The 20476-nt window shown below is 41.1% G+C and overlaps 1 protein-coding gene across 1 annotated transcript in view; it reads right to left on the bottom strand.

Moving 5' to 3' along the window:
• The window catches only part of arid1ab (AT-rich interaction domain 1Ab), a 54811-nt gene extending 34551 nt beyond the window's left edge, over positions 1 to 20260 (bottom strand). The window contains exon 1 of the mRNA XM_087835417.1: positions 18985 to 20260. Coding sequence (XP_087691543.1) covers positions 18985 to 19881 — 897 coding nt within the window. The 5' untranslated portion in view covers positions 19882 to 20260. The remainder of the gene's footprint in view (positions 1 to 18984) is intronic.
• Positions 20261 to 20476: the final 216 nt, after the last annotated feature.

Here is a 20476-nt window from a genome sequence, read left to right as displayed (position 1 = left end):
TAAAGATTATAAAAACATCATTTAGAAGAAAAATTAATTTGTCGTATTTGTTGAATCAATAATGCTCTTGTTTTGCAGTTTTTCCACTTTACGTGGACCAGTTCTCCCAGTATACAGCCAGTATAAATGTATTTATTTTCTCTGATACAGCCGCAGACCTTCCACGGTGTAGGCTCTAGCTTGTGGGGACAAGCAGCTGTCTCTACCTGACAGGCTTCATGAGTTCATGGAAATCCAGTCATAAAAAAAAGTTCAATAAATGCATGATGTTTCAAAAGCTTGAATTGAGCAACTGTTTTTAATCGTCGATGACATTACTAACCGCAATAATTTGTGATTATGACTTGCCACAATGAGCAGCACAGCATTAACAGATTTCTAAACTTTGTTTCTACGTAACACAACTATTGTAATAATTAACTGCAAAGTCACTGGATCAAAGTCACTGACCTTTTTAGAAATCAGTAAAGCATAAAAAATAACTACTACCTTGAGCCCTATTTTGCGGGCTTTGCCTTTCATATGCGTTAAATCACAACAACTACTGGCAATGTGAAAAATTTGATCTGCAATGTAGTCAGTCAATTAGCATTCAATAACCTGTTTGGATAATTAAAGTAGCTGAAGCCAAACTCCAAAAATCCAATGAATCGCCATCATGACCACACAATATGGGTAGGACGTGTCGAAAACCGCGCTCAATATAATCTTATCACATTCATGTTTTAGCTCGATGGGTTTAAATGCATATGGTTTACAGCTCAGCATAAAGATGAGGAACGCAGGGTGTTTGTTTTACCTCTCTGCCTCATTCGATCATGTTAACACATCTGTACTCTGCAGGCTGGGAGATAGCTGTGGCCGGCCTACTGCTCGGCACTTCATTGATCTGTTTACCAGTATTTTCCTTGCATTGCTTAAGTTGTTCACATCGGACATACCATTACACATCCTTCAAATTCCCAGAGAGCTTTTGTAGAGGGCTTTGTAGGTGTGTGAATGTCTGCTTTAACCCAACTAAAGAGTTTACTGCATCTTGTAGACAGAGGCTTGTGAATGCTATACAAGAGTCTGTTCATCGTTCTCTTGCTTACAGAATTAGCACTGCTGCTGCTCCTCAAGTTGAGAATTTTATCAAAACCAAAAAAAGAAAAAAAAAGAATAAAAGTAGAATTATGTTAGCAAAGATTAGCAGTACAAGGTTGAGGGAAAAAATTCCAATAGAGGGGATATATACATATCATTTGCTAGTTTCTGATCTATTTAAAAGGACACTGGATTTCAAGGTGAAACAGCCATATCTTTAACAGTATGGGCATGGTTGGTGGTTGAATTTTCAAGGCGAAGGACAGAAAGAGAATCGTTTCTGATGTATCACAGGAGAATGTCAGTGGTTTTAGTGGTGAGGTCAAGATGGACACAGCGGAAAGACGATAAGGCACGCAACACTACTGAGCTGAGTGCAAGTGCTTTGAATCCAAGTGCTTTGAAAGACAAATGGCCACAATAAAGGTCTCGCAGAGAAACCTGCCACCTGCCACTTACTGGCAAAATATGGTCCATCTCATGGAATTTTTAAGACTACTTTCTTACAGCATACAGTATTAAAAGCTAGATTCTCAATTCCAGTTTTTCAACAAAGGCCACTCTGTGAATGATAAACATTTGAGTCTATTTTAGAACAGCATTTAACACTTTGAACTATTTCCCCTTTCTTGACTAACCAATTGACTTTGTCCGTTAAAATCCCCACAGTGTACAGCAGAGAATTCAAATGTTATGTTTTGACTGAAAAAAAAAAATGACATTAAGTTCCAGTTTACTTTCATATACAACAAAGATGCATCCGATATTAAATTCAACAGACTATGCAGAGCTCTCACCATTTTTAACATTTGCTTTTTGGTGTTACCTTGAAAGGGCTTTTAGCATGTTAGCATGACACAACCAAACAAATTACACTGAACATTGAAACACAGCATTTGGGAGAAAAAAATAGACCTCAGAGAAACTGTTATATTTATTGTTCGACTTACAAAACCCCCCAAATTAACAGGTAGCACTCTCTTGCTTGATCGCTAACCCTATGAGATGTTAATATATATATTTATAGAAATATATACTCCTGGGTAACAATAGCACTAAATTAGCTTGGTCACATTATAACTCTCTTTTATAATCTGCTTTCCCCATTTAGTGTCATTTACATACACAACACATATACATACATATATATTTTCTCCTGTAGGATCTCTGTGGTGCCACTGAGAATCAGAGAGCATATCCCTTATATGGTCATGTCACACATCTTCTGTAGCAAGATTATGAGGAGAAGCAAATAAGAAGTTAAATAGAGGCTCATTTCAGACAGAGGAGCAGTAGCAAGGCTCAGCACAAGATAAATTAAGAATTATTTTGATCTGTGAATCATGCAAAGCTATTATGATAGAGTCCAAATATAAAAATAAGGTTTAGAAAAGGATCATAATAGATCATTACCATGACCCTGTGAATGCCAGTGGTTTACCTTAGCCACACATAAATAACATAAAAGAGCAAATCAGACAACAAAGAAAAAACATGGTATCTGAAAATAACTCATTGCAATTACAAATAAAATATTCTATGATATTCTATTCTCATGAAATAGACTGCTTGTTATATAACCGGCGAGGTGGTGTGCCCGTCATTGTCCTCAGCATTTAGTCATAAATCAGAGTGTAAAATAAGTTAACATTCATTTTCAGTGGGTATTAAATTTTTAGTATAGCATATAAAAGTAATGTGACTTGGGGGGGGAAAAAAAAGAAGTTCTGTTATGTAGGGGAATTCCCTGACAAACACAGATCAAAAGGTATGTGACAAAGTGTTGCAGCAACCACTTTTTCCTGTCAGGTTGATTTTTCTTTTGTTTTTTTACACCTTTAGAAAGGTCACTGGCATCTTATCATGCGAAAGATGAAAATATGCCAGTAACCAGTATTCTATGGAAATAATTTGGCATTGCAAAAATGATTAGAACTATATTTCCTCATGAATAATATATAACAGATTTAAATCAATAAAATTTACACTAAAACCAAGGATATCAGTATAAATGCACTCATCAAAATGTATTACAAACCCCCTCATCAGAATCAGTTCAAGTCTCTGAGGTGTTTGTTTGCAGGCAGAATCTCACTAAACTCCTGGCACATCGTTCTTGACTCGACGTGACTTAAAGGTTTACAACAAACCTTCCTCACACAGAAGCCTTAACTATGCGTGCTGGATTACGTCTCAAGCCACAACACGGTACTCTTTCCTTTTTCTGCTCAGTCATCTAATCAATTCTGAAGGAAACGCTTCCCCTCCTTTTTTTCCCTCTGTTCCATAAAAAAAATAAAAAAATAACTACAATTAGCACATGGCTAATCTGCATAGAGGGAAGCCAGAGCACTCTTGGCAGAAGAGGTTGCATGGAGTATATTGTGTCATGATAACAGGGGCTGCTGGTGGATATAGCAACTAGTCAAAAGCGCGTGTGTGACATGGGGTTGGGGAAAGGGATTTGTCAGGCACTGGGGAGGGTGAAGTGGGTGGGGCAAAGCTTGAGTGCAAAGCTGGAGTCTATGGGGCCAAGCAGAGCAGATGGACCGAGGGGGGGGGGACTGCTGCTAATTTAATCCGCCACACAGCCACATGGCCTTGACTCGGCACACACACACACTACTGTTCAGTGTTAAAGCCCTTGGACATGCAAACACACTACAGCAACAACACATGCTGGCTACGGCCCCTCTCAGACGGTGGCTACGTCATACAAGTCCATAAAGAGAGAAGATATCCTGCTCTTTATCACCAATGTCAAGTCAGAGGCTAAGATTTGTTTCTAAGGGTCCGTCAGGTGAACCTGCGCAGCGAAAACTGACCCGACGTTAATGCCGGCACTCACGTTCACAGTGGGAGCTGCCCAGTGTGACCCGACTTCACTGTTTAAGCTCCGAACACTGTCGCTGTACAAGTGAAGGGTTAAGCACTTTCCTCCACAGTAAGCGACGGTGTTCCTCATCCACTTTCTCTAGTGACATTTTTACAGCTGTGTGAGGAGTCATGCTGGTAACACTTCCCTTTAAACTCACATACAGCAGACAGAGGACCAAGAATCTAGGCTGAATATTAAACCTTTTGTCTTTATTTATTTAAATGGTATAGCAGCAAAAGTTGCCGTTACATCTACCGTATTTTCCGCACAATAAGGCGCACTTAAAATCCTCAACAATCGGCAGTGCACCTTATGGTGTGCCTTATCTATGAATTCTGGCTGCGTTTACTGACCTCGATTTTATGTGGTACACGGCGCTCAAAAATCTGTCAAAAAATGTTTTAGTAGGACTTTGCTAAGCTACGTAGCCGCACCGCTTGATGGATTGTCTGAGCATTATGGCTACCGTAGTCAGGAGCCTCGCAACTCATAGTAATCTGGGTCCAAAACTTCGTCCGCGTCAGGTCCCAAAGTCAAACGAACACTGTGTAAATTCTTTCATCTTTAATAAAATAATCAGTGTTGCTGCTTTACCAGGTGTAACAATTAAGTTTAACATCCAGGCATCCATGAAAACAGAATTTGGAAAATGGAGTTAGAAGTTACCAGAAAGTTAGCATAAAGTTAGTAGGAAGTTAGCTCGCTTGTTTCGCTAGTTATCTAAACATGATATATCATGTTCTGACAGAGATTTCTGGAAAAAAATAAAACGTACAGCTCTGCTATCACTTCCAACATGAATGAAGACAGAAAACTACACAATAGTGAGGTTTGTAGGGTTACTGAAGTTGGACTAGATGGTATATAATGCTGTGCTAGTGATCGCTAGCGACACAGCTATGTTAGCATAACAAAGCGTAACACTAACTTTTTTCCACTTGATAAAAGTTCCCGATGTTTTTTTTTTGACAAATGCAATCGCATGGAAAATTGCTGTAAACGGACCAAACTTCAGTAGGGGAGAACAACTGAGGTAATCTAGCCACAATATGAGATTAGTCATTAATGTAAGATAAGATGACCTTTATTAGTCCCACACGTGAGAAATTTGTTTTGTTACAGCAGAAAGTGGACAGTGCAAAGTTAAATAGCAAAAATTAGAAAAACACTGGAACGTCATATACTGTTGTTCCAGTGTTTATAGAGCCGCTACCAGAGAATTCAACATTAATGAATCAATGGTATAGAAGTGGAGGAAGCAAGAGGAATGAGTTGAGTAAAGTTTGACTTATCTGACTGTTTTGTTTCGTTTAATGTGCCTTATAATCCGGTGCGCCTTACGGTCCAAAAAATACGGTATTATTAAATTTTTATCCATTTACACTTGTAGGGATTATTTTATTCTCAATTCACCTACTCATATGTTTATGGGTGTCTTCAATGTGGAAATAATGCTTAAATTAACTATTCCCCCATCTGGAACATATTTTTGATTTTGGTGGTAGTCATCCTATCTTTTATGCAAGGGAAAAAACCAAAATCATCATAAAATATACCTAAACCGTATATTTCATTAACTCACATCCAAATAAATTTGATGACTTGTTTTAGAATTTCTAGCCTTCATCGCTCCCAGAGTTACTGTTACACGTAAGCAATCCTGTCGCTGGCTAAGCTGCTTGTAGCTGTCCTTGACTGCATTCACTGGCTCCCTGTTACATTCAGAAGCAAATTTAAAGTCATTGTAAATCATCCCAATAGAGCACTTCACTCTCAGACTGTTGGCTTATTTGTGGTTCCTTAAAAGTAGAATGGGAGGCAGAGCCTTCAGCTTTCAGGCCCCTCCTCTGTGGAACCAGCTCCCAGTTTAGATTTAGGACACTGTGCACTTTTAAGATTAGACTTAAAACAGATTTATTTTTTTTAAATGATACAAGACAGTGACAAAATAGCACCAAACTTGGACAGCTGGATTTAAAAAAAAGTTCCACCTAAAAATTATTTGGAATATAATTTAGCTAGCTGTAATTTTAACCCATTTCCATTCCTACTCTTTATATGTGTCCTAATTACATTAGACCGTAATATGAACTGATCTTGATGTTGTCCATGTTTTGACATCATTTAGCATTTATTAAACTAAGGCTATAGTGATTGGTATAAAGAAAGTCCTTATAAAACCAAAACAACAAAAAACATTCATATTCTTCAAAGTGACATATCAGGAAACGCAACATCCTGAAACCAGAACTCAGGTCTCACATCAGCACAGTACAGACATTTTTTCAAGTAATATAAAAACGCAACAGAAGCTTTATGCCAAAAAAATGTTGCACTACAGCAATGACCAATCATACAGATTCATTTAAATAAATGATGACCAAGACCTGCCCCAGGCTGTAATGTTAGTCCCATTTGGATATCAGTATCTAAGGGCTAATTACATTTTGGGAAACCTTATTAAAAATTCTTATTACCTTAATAATTCATAACATTATTTAAATCGAATTAAAAGACAAGTTTTAAAATTTTCCCAGGGGTGTTAAAAACTGTGCGATCATTATAATAACTGAACCGAGCGCCAAACACAGCAAAGTCCCACCTCTAGCGTAGTAAACAATTGAGAGTGCTTGTTCAGAAGAGCTTAAGGAAAGCTTAAGCAAAGCCTACCAATGTGTCCAAATAGTTGTGGAAAAATCTATACCTGTAAGCTACAGTAAGCAAGCTAAGGAAGGGGGGCACATTCTCAATTAAACAATTAAGTCTTAGCTTTCCAAATGCATCAACCTCTACTTGGTGCTGACCGTTGCATGACTCTGAATAAAAGCAAGCACGAGGATTGGGCTGGGTAGAGGGGGCGGCAGCCGGCGCCTGCTGGTGCTATCATCCGTACTGAGCAGAGGCAACAGCACCCTACACACCCAGATGTTCACCCAGCTGTTCCAAAGAACTCAAAAGCTGTTCTGGGAGGAGAGGAAGAAGGGAACTCGTGCACTCGGATGACAAAATCTGCTTTCACATCTCTGCGAGATGAAGGAAGAAGTGAAGCTTTTCCAGGGCTATTTAAAGCTTAGAAGAACAACAGAGGCGACAACAGAAAAGTAGGAGCTAGAGGAAAAAAACAAGGCGCTGCTCTTGCATGAATTAGGGTTGGGTTAAAAGGCATAAAGGAAAGCACTGCTGCTTAAAAGGGACCCTTTGCATTTCTGGGCACTTTTATTTCCATTGACAAGCAGCCATAGGTAGATGTCGCATATATTACAGGTATTCCTGGGTCTGTTAAAATAAGGTTTGATAGCAGAACATTTGTAAAACCTTAAAGACTAGTCGGTTCTTTCTTTAGCTTCCACTTTACTCTGACATTTAACAATCACACAGGGAGAAATAAACCGTGGCGGCAGCACAGACAGCAGTGTCTGCACATGCTGCTGGCTCAGTTAATGGCAATGTAGTTTGACAAAAACAACTTAACTGGAGCTCTACTTTGTAGCTTTTGAACTTTCAATTGCATTTGGGGAACAAATACTCAGATAATAACAACTAAATTGCTCATCATCCCACCAGATCATGAGCTCAGACAACTCAATCTTCCAACAAAAAAAATGGGAGATCTGGTAACAACTCAACCTCAAATTTATTTTTTCAAACTACTTCTCCCGAGATCAAGATGAAGCAAGGTATGGATAGATGTCCCCTATGAGCAAGCATGGCAATGGTGGGGAGGAAGAACTCCTGTTTAACAGGAAGAGACAACTGGCAGAACCAGGTTCAGGGAGGGGCAGCCATCTTCTGTCACAGTTTGAGAAATAAGGAGAAATTCCAGACATAATAACAACAGTACAAGTGGTTTGTGTCCATCCACGCATTTTGAAGGGAAGTTTGTTCATATCCGATTTAAACATCCACACTCGAGATGGAAAGAAAAGCTCAAGAGATATGATTTAAAAACAGGTATAATTTGACATATTTTCAAGCAAAATTATGAAGAACACCTGTGAATATGGTGTGACTGTCAAACTAATGAGTTCATAAAGTTAAAGAACCAGTAGGCACCACTCAAACCCTAGTCATGTGCTATTAAAGATAGCGGAATCGGAAACACCTGGCTTTCTGACAGTATGTGTAGAGAAGGCAGGTGAAAACTACAGCAAGGTTGTCAGCAGTTTTATTAATGTTGTAAAGCTTTGAATAATTACTTCCAGTTCCCCTGTCTCAAAGTGGTTTGTGGTTAGATTGCAGAAATATGATCTGTTGCTATAACAATTATTAGACATTTTTATGCTAAAACATATATGTTAATACACCATGAAATAAAGCTAATATGTGTTAAATACAGGAGCTTAATCATGTTTCTGTTAAATGAATACAGCTGGGGTGTTACATTAAAGCCCAAACTTGGCACTGGGTTTCCTGTGACTGCACTTATCCTGTTACCAAAAAAGCATCAATTCATTAAGTTCAAGACTAAACAAAACATGCTAACGACGTGTCCGTTAAAAGTCAATGGCTAATGTGTGTCTGCCATTCTGCTGCGACTGCTTTCAAAGAACTAAAACCATGACAGTGAATAAGCTGAGCTTTCCATAGTAGGACTTCACTAACCATTGCTACCAAAGGTAGTTGGAACTATACAGAATCATGATTCTGCACAGTTGACCAAAATGTTACATGACCATAACTTTAAAAATAAGAAACTCAACTCATCAGTACCAACATGACTGTGGCGACTGGCACATGTGAGCGACTCTTTACTGATGATTAACAACATAGCTGTGAGGTGCTAACTGGTTCCCACACTGTACTGATTGACTCAGTGTGTGTGGCTCTCCAATTAGGTAGATCAGAAAATCTTTCTGTTGCCACCCAGTACAAAAAAAGCGTAGGAAAACTCCCTGACCTGTCAGTGCAATGTTAAGGTTTGGTGGTACAAGAGAGTGAACACTGGCTGTGACTCCCAGCTGTCAAACTGTCAGGCCAAACATATATTTCCAGGTGACAGCGGCTGTGTCCCAGGAGTGAGACAAGGTGAGGAGAGTTTGGATGGGAGATCAGCAGGGCTGAGAGCAAGCCAGTGGAAAGAGTGCAGCATGTGGTGAGAAACAGCAGGCAGCAAACCACATGTTCAACATGCAACAGTGGCGTAATAGAAAGTAGTACATGTATATTGCACCTTTGTTGAAGAACTTATCAACACACTGTTAAACAGAACAAAAGGCATTTTGAAAATGTATTTTTACTTTCAAATCAGGTTTCCAAAAAGCAGAATACTGAACTAATTTAAACTACACTAAGCCCACATTGACTGTGAAACATAGCCAAAACATTTCTTCAATTATAACCTGTGAAACAATTTGAAACTTAATGACACATTAACAATTACACAGTAGCCCTTAGAATATTGTTAAAATGTAGTTACAGTGGACACTCATCCTGTAAAGCACACCTGTGTGGCTTGTTGAGTACAGTTCAAGAGTGGCACTGGCACTCTGGTCACACCAACACTTTAACGGGAACGCTCATGGAAGAATTAGTGGTCTCTGCTCTTCTCTCCTGCTCGGAGATAAGCCACTCGATGGGTTAGCGGCACAGCAACTCCTCCAATGCTCTGTCAGCATTGGAGGCAAGACAGCGATCGGTTACATCACGTTGCCGAGGCTCAGCAGGCGCTGCCGAGAAGGATGCTTATTCAGGCTGACCATTGGAACCCTGGACGACCCATTACGATAAGTGTGTCACTCACTAGTATGCCAAAAATACCCTGGCTGCTGAATGAGGCGAAGCCACTTAAGGACCTGGCTGGGTCACTGGCTGCCTCATGGTTAGAGTCACAACTCTGATGCTGACGTCAGACACTCTGTCAACATAAGGAAAACATGCCTGGTCATAATCTGAATCACAGATGGGTCATTTTAATGAAATAAAAGGGGTTTTGTACTTTGCAGCAGGGCTTTCTAGTCTTAAAATAATCTAAACACATACATAAATAAAGCTAGACAGCTGTAAAAAAAACAAAGAAAAAAACTGTTCTCAACACGCTTCAAAACAAATGAGAGAGAGTAAACTGGAGCGGTGAGACCGTTGGGGTTGTTAATTTGCACTCTCCTGTGGGTAGAATCGCCTCTCACATACACGCTCATGCAAATATCCAGGTAGAGAGAGAAATATTTCAACGCCCGTTACTGTTCTTTCTACAGCCATGCCACCACAGGTATCACCAAAGCAGCACAATCTTAGCAGCAGCCTGGCACCAACCTGGCACATCAGAAATCACCCGCTACACAAGGCAGAAACAACACCGCTAGTAAACTGCTTCTTCTGCTTGTCCCTGTGCAACTTTGCACCTACTGAGCACTGGTTGCTCATCCATGTGCCCAACAAACCATCAACCAAACAGGCTGCTGATACCTGGTACAGGAACCAACTGTGATACTGAACTGGAACGTGGCCTGTTTTTATTGTAAAAGTGTATGATATTTATTTTATGTCAAGCAACAACAAGTACCTTACTTTTAATAGCATCATTTTGAACTTTAAACAGAGACTAAGTCAGACTCCAGCAGTAAGAACTGTTCTGATGTCAGTTACTGCTAAGGTTGTTGCTACTGATTATGTGCACTGTCAATTAAACTGTTAAGTAGATTACTTTATAATCTCTAGTGTCAAAGAGCAGTAAAGCTTGCCTCTTACATTTCCAGACACAAAAGTGACATTTAAGTTTTATCTCACCGACAGTCCAGAGGGGATTCACTTCAAGGCTGCCAACTAATCAGTTATTTCCTCTATCAGACACTTCATCTTTTCATCTACAAAAACTGTCAAACATAGCCGCTTTGTCATAGTCCAAAACCCAAAAATTGTAGTTGTTAACATGAAAGACTAAGAATATGAAAAAACAGAAATGTGGAACCGGTTGCTTAAAAAAAAAAACTTTATCTAGCAGTATTGTGTGCATGTGAAAGTATCCAGCAGTGACTCTCTGAAAACATACCTAGACATTACAATTACAAAGCAGTTACACAGTCTGCAACATATACTCCTTATGATCAGTTATTGATTTGAGAATGAGCAATATGCCCTCTGTTTGTTTGCTTGTTTTCACCAAAGACTCAGATCCTTTCCTTCGTTGGGAGTTATTTCAGATCTTATTGTGGTCAAAGATAGATTAAGCTTAGTATCCATTTTTGAAGTGCACAAAGACAAAGTGAGAAAGAAACACCCAGTGCTACCTAGAATTCTGGAGGTTTGCTAACGAGTTCTTTTCCAACACTACTTTACAGTATATTGATCTTTGTCAGAGCGATCAAGGTTCACTAATCTATAAAAGTTAACAAATTACTGTTGTTGTTGTTTTAATTTTACTATAAACTGAATTTTCTATATAACAAAATATGCTTTGTAGCAAGACTGAAAGTCAGACTCACACAAAATTAGAAATTGCAGGTCACACAATAAAAAAAAGAAAATGACTGTACTAACATCTGAAAAGTTCAACCAACTGTATTCGTTGAAAAAAAGATAAATGATCATTAATTAGAACAGTTAATACTACTTTCTATCAACTAATCTGTTTGTTGAAGGCAGAAAATCTTGTTTTCTCATTTGCTTCTGATGTTGTAGCTTTTTATTACCTCATTGTTACACATTTATTTTCTATCAATTACTAACAGAATTTTTTCCCCTCAAACATGGGGCTTTGTGGAATTGTCATTTCCACAGCTTTGCTTTTATTGACAACAACGAAAAAAACAAACAAAAAACCCCCGTGAATATCACATTAGGCAAAACAGAAAGCGAGGTAATGACCACCGGGCACAATTACACCTCCAGCTCACATCACGGCCGAGTTCCACAAAGGAAATGAAGGTAGAAAGATCAGCAGCATCTTGTGCCCTTATATTCCTTTTCCCCCTGCTTTATAGATGAGCCATTGGCTTTCCCCCCCCTTTGCGGAGATCAAAGGTGAGAGATGCATGAAAGCTGGGAGGAAGCATCGTTCTCTACCACAGAGTATCAACAACTGCACCCATTTAAAGGTTAACCACTTTATTCCATAAAAACACACACACCATACGTCATGTAAATGAAGTCTGTAGTCCCACACAGGCCCAGAGAAGGATATTACTATGCTAATCCGAAGCATTTTTAGAAGGTAAATGTCAAAAGAAATGAATTACCTTTACATTCCAGCTTGCCCTGATGCAATAGCCCAAGCCTGACATTTGTCCACGAGGAGCTTGTTTTTCCCAATGTATTTTCAATTGCAACAAAGAGGATACAATTATTCAGATCGAGTCATTTCCACCATGACAGTGTCTGTATTAACCTTTTGAGTCATTAAACCAAAGACTCCCAACACAAACTGTTTTAGAGACAACTTGAAATCAATAAAGTTTGGGAGATGCCGGTGGAACAGCAAGGAGCTGAGGAAAAAAAACAAACAAAAAAAGAACAACAAAAATACACTGAGCTGGACCACACAGCTGTGTGCTGTGGCTGAGAGGAAAAAAAAAAAAGAGCGATGTTAGTAAAGAAAGACGGATGGCTGGTGACACGTGGAGTAAGAGCAGGTCAGAGGATCCTGAGGCAGTGGCAGACACACAAACACACAACAACCACGTAACTGCTGCACTTTACACAGAAATACACACAGCTGTCAGGGGCAGACGAAGATCATTCACAAAACACCACCACCACCCCCTCCCCCGGGTATCACTGACACCGTTTCTCCCTCACACACACACACACACACACACACACACTATTCAGTCTCTCTCTCACACACACATACACACAAATACAGTTGCCAGGAGGCAGCATGCTGTCCATGAGGCCTGTGGAGAATCATTACTCAGCAGAGCAGACTAAAGAGCCGAGAGTGAACTTCCTTTTCGAATGCCCAGTGTTCCTCTTCTCCACGGCACCAAGCCCTATTAAACAGGGGTCCAAACAGTAGTGGGAAGTTGTGCTGTGTGTTTTCTTAGAACTGGGAGTTGTGTTTAGTGAACAGGAACAAAACAGAAACTGCTGGCCCAGCTGTCAAAGACCAGCATTAGGCTCTCAAGCGACTGAATAACGGTAGATAGTGTGCATGCACATCACTGTATACAGTGATGTGTATAAACAGTCTGTATCTCAGTAGTGGTACTCCTGTCAATGACTAAACTGAGGCAACTATGCACGCTTAATTTTAGGAGAGATAATTTTCCACAGATTCAAGAGGCTGGACCCAAAAAAGCTGGCAAAGACTGAAATGAAACTAGTCACTGACAATATGGAAATATTCTCTTATCTTCACTTATTTTCTAATTCAATTTTTAAGTGGAAAAAATAAACTAAAAAAATAACTCAAACCAAATGCAAATTAGAATTTTCTCAGCAGCAAACAATGTCATTAAAAATCCCCACGCTCTCAAACAGTACATACAAAAATAATAATAACAATAAATCCAAGTTAATCTACAACTTTGTTTATTGTGCTTTGTCGTTATTGGTTAATTAAATAAACTAATAAATGTGTAATTGTGGCCTTACTCGTGCAAAAGGGAAACTTTTTGAACATCTCTGGTGATGGTGGTGGTGGGAGGCGGGGGACACACCTGGCGTTACACCATTTCAGACAAACAAACAAACAAAACAAAAAAACAAACCCACTACAATCCACTTCAGAGTATTTGTTTGTGTGCAAGGTGTTATGGAAACCCATAATATGAGCCCTTATCGACCATTCAATTAACGCATTAACTCATCTTGAGCAGGTGGCCCAAGGCAGGTGAGTGGCTTGTTGAAAAACACAACAACAACAACAACAACAACAGCTGCAGAATTATTACCAGAGCCACCAATTAAAAGGCTGATCGTGCCACTGCTAATGACAGAAGAGCTGAAGCCTTTAATAAACTCTGCTGAAATGTAGTCGGCAGCACTTCAGCAGAGGGTAGCCTGTGAAAAACTGACCTGAACTTTGGTCTACTGACTGCCACATCAAACTCTGCAGTCAGACATCAAACATACAATCTCCCTGACTAAACATAACAAGCATGTAGCAGTGGCCTCATGTGACATATCTTTGCTATGATTTGAAAACAGTCTGGGTCCCACACGTGTTTATTTGCCCTTAGTGAAAGGTCCTGTCCTCCACACACTATGTCTTAGATCATATCCATTAAGGTAATGTGTTCTCTGCACCTGGACCACTACAAGAGTTTGTCTTGATGTCAGAGTTAAAGTGACTGTGAATCTGCTCAGTTCAGTTGCACTAATGATAGTTTGTCAAAGCCCTTTTGCCTTCTGCTAAAATACAGTCATTGCTACCTTTACATTTGCTTAACAACCAAAAAATGTTCAATTATCCTCCAGCTTTCCAGCAAAACCTTGGACTCTTTTGCAAGGAATTGCTCTGAAGGCTCATTAGCCCATTGGAAAAGCATCCACGGATTTAAATCCAATGAAGGAAAAGTATTGGATTAGACATCAGTCTTCCTGTGGAAGAAATTGAGAAAATACAAGGCTAAAAGGACATAAACACAAACAAAGCTAATGCATTCTCAAGCTAAATCATTCTATTAACAAATTTTAGCTCATCATGACTTCTGTTTGCATATTTTAATGATAATTCACTGCTTTCACTGGGGGTGACTGCTACCAAAGAACACTTAGCAATCCATGTGAAGTATTTTTTAAACCCATTTTCACACTGCAGGTCTTAATGCTCAATTCCAATTTTTTGATCAAATCTGATATTTTTTGTCTGCTTGTTCACACTACAAATAAAATGTGACAGCAAACGCTCTCTAGTGTGAACCCTCAAAGCGGCCCGCATGTGCAAAAGAAGAAGTCACAGACAACGAGCTCTGTTTAGACCCAGACCAAACAGTATTGTTTGACTGATGGCCCTTAATATAAAGACTTGTTTCGGACTTTACGTTTCCAAATTTTGCTTTAAGTTATAAAGTTATTTTGTTATTTACATATGGCCTAATAATTATCCCTATTGCTGTTTTGAGAGGAGCGGTGCTTCAAAGGATAGTTGCAGATTTCTGTCAGAGTCTGCAGATTATACAGTACAAATAAAATGTTCACGTTTCTCCAACGCTGTCTTCCCAACAGTTTCACTGGATGGCCAGGAAGCGTTCACGATGTCTTCTCCGGCGCTGATAATTGGCGTGTGTCTTGTGTCAGTGACGTAAAAGATGGAATTTAATGCGACATGAACAGCAGTCGCTTTCTAAAACGTCAGATATGTATCGATTCAGTACCACATATGAAAGTGACCCAGATCGGATTTGAAAATATCGGATTTGTGCCGTGTGAACGGCACAAATCCGATATAGCTGTAGAGGCACATCACAGTATCTCATTTTGAAAGTTCACCTACTGCTAACCAATAAGCACTGACCAGTACCATTTCCTGGCTGGACAGTTTGCTATGGTCACTGCTATTTAGCTGTCAATTTAGTGCAGTAGAGGCACAGGCATCAAAGGTTCACACTAAAGTGACCATCCAGCATTCAACACGCCTCCAGAGCAGAACAAGGACCACTGAGACTTACTGGAGAGGCAGCTGAGCATATCAGGCAGTGTTTCCCTCAACTGCAGATTGCAAAGCAAGGTCTACTGATGCTGGCTTAGTGGGCTAAGCATGGTGGAACATGAACCAGTTCTCCACAAACTCCAGGGTCTGGTTAGAGTTGCCCTCTAGCTTATGGTGGTTCTATAGAGCAAAACAAGAACTACAGCTGGTGTGGTTTAAGACTGTGGAGTTCTGTCAAACTACAGGATGTGACACTGCAAACAGCGGACCGACATCGAGGACCAGCACAGCAGGCACCTAACCACCCTACCCAAGGGTGACTCTGGTCACTACCATTAAAAAGAATGGATAAAGTAATAAAAAGATACACTAGTGCACCCTACATTTGGGCAGCTTGCCCAAGTATAGTCTATGTGTGGGAAACACTGCAATAACAAGGTACTTGGCAATTAAAATATTTACAGCTGAGCACCTTCTACAGCGTATTTAATAATTAATTAAAGCTCCCCGACAAATATCATTTGAATCAGTTAAAGATGTTGTGCTAACAATCTATCACCGACCACAAACATAGCAACAAATTCCAAGAAAGGTGGCAGGGCATTTCTTTGACACAATCAGATATGATAAAAAATATAAAAAAGGGTTATTTGAAGTTCATAACTCTCAATCTGACACCTTGAGTACTACGCAAACCTGATGAATGCTCAGTTTAGAAATGAAAGAAATGCCATTTAGACACACTGACACTTAGAAAAATGTGCAAGGTTTTCTAAAATATATTCAACTGAAAAGAAATAAAACGAGATAGGATTCAGATGTGTGCTATTTAATATATATGCAATGTCAGGAACGTAATCTGCATGTATCTGACTGCCGACATCCAATATTTATGCAAGTGATGTAAATATGGCAACTCTACAGCAATAAAGGCTGGACCCTGCTCAAATTGAACTCATCCACCCTGACAGCAGCAATTCCCAGTTTGCCTAAATTTAATGCCGTCCCTGGGCACAGACACTATTCCACATGTTGGAGGTGACAAACTGAAAGTAAAAAGGAGCATCCTAACTTTCCTGGAAACAGCAGCGAGGGGCCCTCCGGAGAAAGATGGGCGCACTCAGCGCGACACCCCTCATCCGTCCTGGAATATGTGGGGTTTTTTTTTGTATAAAGCGACGGCGATAAGCAAACACGACCAGTGTCCAATTGCTGCGGAATATCTGGGTGTTTGTTCTAAAACACACTGAACCGAGCACTTCTGCAGCCACTCTACAACTGTGCACCATCCGGCTCTAAGTGCAGGCAATTTAACTTGTGGATGCAGCGAAAGTGGCAATCAAAATGTGTGAAAAGCTGTCGCCTTAAAAGTTTAAAGCAACAAGTGGTGGGTTCACCTCTCTGGATGAAAAGTCTGATGAAACATCTTTTGGTGGGAAATAAAAACAAACAGCCCATCTATCACATTTCATTTACAAAAGCCACGTGCAAAATGTTTTGAGAAAACGGACACTGAAAGTAAATGAGAATACAGAAGAGATATAAAAATATTGTTTTTAAGCAAATGTCAAATAAAGAGTTTGATTTAATGCCTCCCGCAATCCTGTATGTACACAGATAAAGCATCCTTCTGTGGCCTATATATGTTTAATTAATTAAGCCAAAACCCACAAAATATTCTCAAATGCATCCAACTCTACCTACCTACATTGCCTATGACACATAACTGTAGCATAAAACACTACACAAGGGACGGTTATCTCTTAAGAGAAAGATGTAGGTAAGCACTGTTGACATACTCTGCCTGTGGAAGTAAATTAGGCTACCTGCCGGGAAGAAGAAGAAGAAAAAAAAAAAGCTGTGACACTTGGCTGACACCTTGCTTGCTTGTAAACACAACTGCAGCCAGGCAGGCTCCATCACGTGGCCACAAGACTTTCAGGGCCACACCAGTCTCCTCAACTCCTGATCTGGAAACAGCACAGAACACAGTTGTAGGAGAGGGGCTATATGACCACACCTACTCTCTCTGCTGTTCTGGAGTCAGTTGACTTGAAGGAGCAGTGCACGCTGTGTACCCCCCTCCCCCCACAAGCAAAAATGGGAAAAAATGAAGAAAAAACCCCCCCAAACTTTACATGCCAGGTCAATAACAGCAAAGCAGTGACTGAGCACGTGCCAGGTTAATCACACAAATAAAAACAACGGTGACTCCACATCACTACATCATCATGCAAATTACTGCAGTGGGAGGAACTGAGCAAACTGTATTCTCAAAATGCTTCCACAAATAAAATGCAACCAAATCATAGGTTAGCATTTACAGATAAATAAGTAGTCTTTGTGTTTTAGATTTCTGTTGATACCACTAGAATAATAAATATGTTTTTACAATTCTTTTTAATTACACGACCATATAGCTGCATTCAAAATCGCTCAAAATGATAATAAATACAGCAAAAAACAATCAAAAAAGAGAGGCAGGGACTATGTTTTCTTTACGCAGTGGAGGAACACTGGGCAGAGGGGGCTGTTTTTCTGCAGCCTTCCATTAGATGCAATTATAAATGGCCGAGAGCAGAGGGATGGGGGAGCCAATCAGATCTCGGCTCGCATGTCAACCTAAGACCAACTGTCTCCTGGCTCTGACAGCAGGATTTTACCTCCATAATTCAAATCCCAAAGCAAAGGCAATCTGCACTTTGCCAACTCCGAGCGCCGGGGCCGTGTTTACAGGCTGCACATGGAGGAAAGAGGCAGAGAAAAAAAGACAGCGAACCGAGTCGAACCGATCCCGCAATGAATGAAAACCCTCAAGTCGAGACGAATCAATCGCGGTCACAATCACACTTTGATCCGAGTAAACACTTTATCGGGATGGAATTGTTGCCATTCACCCGACTCTGAGACACATCTCTACTCCGGCCTGCAGCGGCTTTTTAACAGACACAGCGCTCTTTTTCTTAATGATTATGCAAATATTATTTAACGGCTATCGCTGTCATTTGCGTCTTGTTTATCGCCTCGACAGCCACTGACACAACTTTTGATAGCACCGGAGGGAGCTCGGCACAGAAAAGAACCGGACTCGCTGCGGATTCTCGCAGAAATGACAGCGGTTACAGCACTGACAGCGAGGCTAGAGCAATACCGCGAACAAATATCACCTCATCTCCCTGCACACACGCACACACTTTCTCCCCGCTAACTCTTGCTCTACTTAGTCTAACTCTTGCCCTGTACCAAGCAGGGACACACACCGATACCCACGTCTCGGAAAGTTGTTTCTGACGGAATATGCGGCTTCTTTCTCTGTCTAAACACTATTGCAGGGGTGGTATTGGGAGAGAGAGAGAGGCAGCCATTTTAGAGCTCTTGCTACATAGACAATGGCTGGTCCAATGCAATATTCAACTCTACAGTGCTTTTTCTCAGCGACTGAGAGACTTTAAGTCAGCCAAAGTGTGTCAGTGCAGTGAGTGAAGTTTACCTGATTTCTGTTTGGAGGTTGTCCAGTGTTTCCCGGGCTCATGGGAGGCGGATGGTGGGTCCTTTGTTGCCAAGCCGGATGGACCCCACCATACTGACTGCTGCCCATATCCCCTGGTCCCTTGTTGGCCCCCTCCTGATTGTTATAGTCTCCTTGGGGATAATTCGGGTAGCTCCTGGTAGGGCTGGGGGATGTCAAAAGCTGATTTAAAGTTGGCGTAGACGTAGGTTGTTGGTTTCCCATGTTATATCTCTGATTATTATAAGAGGCAGCCATAGCTGTGGTTCCTCCTGCTGGCTGTTGCTTGCCTGGCTGCCCCCCAGCCGGAGGCTGGTTGTTACGCGGGGAATTCATGGCCCCGTATCCCGGGCCCTGGTAAGAAGTCCTGTTCTGGAACGGGCTGTAGTTGTTGTAATGGTTGGGGTAGCCGTGTTCGTGTGAATTAGGGGGGTAAGAGTCCATCATGCCCGGCCCCGATGCAGCTGCCATGCCAGGGCTTTGTTGTCCGCCATGTTGATGAAAAGGGGCCCGGGTGTAGTGCTGGTTGTAACCGTAAGGAGGTGGAGGAAAGGGGCCCGGGTGGTGGTGTCCCATCCCGGGATGGTTATTCCCTTCGGGCCCGCCTGTATCATTCTGATTACTGCTATTATTATTTACCCTGGGTAAATTCCCGTTGCCGTTCTTCATGTCAGGATCCCCTCCTCCCCCAGCATTTCCAGCATCGGTCCCGTCCTGCAGCTCCTTCTGCCCAGGAGATCCGCCGTCAGGTCCCGGTTCCTTATTTTCATGCTGTTTCTCTCCCGGTACCGACTCCTCCTGTGTGTCCCGATCCGGCTTTTTTAGTTCGGATGGCGGGCTAGTGTTGAGAGTGGCGACGCTAGCGACCTGAGCGGCCATGATATCCCTCTCTCTCTCTCCCCCACTCTTTCTCTGCCTCTCTCTCAGCACGGCGACTCACACACAATCAAACTTGGAATAACCATTGAATATAAATACAAGTATATTTATAACAACGTACCCGTTGTCCCGGTTCATTCCCCCCTTTTCCCTCCGCCCGGACCGGTATCCGGTAATCCACCGCGACTCCGTTTAAAGTTAAAACAGAGAGGGGAAAGTTTGTGAAAGAAAAAATGTATAAATACAGAGCCAGGGAAGTGAATTTAACCGACACAAGTGAGTGTGTGTGTGTTGGAGGGGGGCCTTCTGTTACAGAACGAGAGCGCGAGCTAGAAATCAACCAAACCAGCACGAGGCTCCGCGAGATACAGCCATCTTACCGACATGTCGCGAGAAAATAAAAACCCGGAGCGGAATATACAGCAACTGGATTCGGACTGCTTGTTCCCTGTTGTTTATACACAAGGAGAGCCGTTATTGAAGGTCTAATACGCTTTGAACTGAGCGCATACATAAAACCGTCGACGTATTCGAGAAGCGGTGTTTGTTAGCATAAAGTGCCAGTCGTACAGAGGGTAATTAAATGACGCAAATT

The sequence above is a fragment of the Neolamprologus brichardi genome, chromosome 22 (assembly GCF_056152115.1).
Source record: "Neolamprologus brichardi isolate AB-2024 chromosome 22, ASM5615211v1, whole genome shotgun sequence".
Lineage (NCBI taxonomy): Eukaryota > Metazoa > Chordata > Actinopteri > Cichliformes > Cichlidae > Neolamprologus > Neolamprologus brichardi.
Note: the sequence above shows the minus strand (reverse complement) of the source record. Positions and strands in the feature narration are given on the sequence as shown.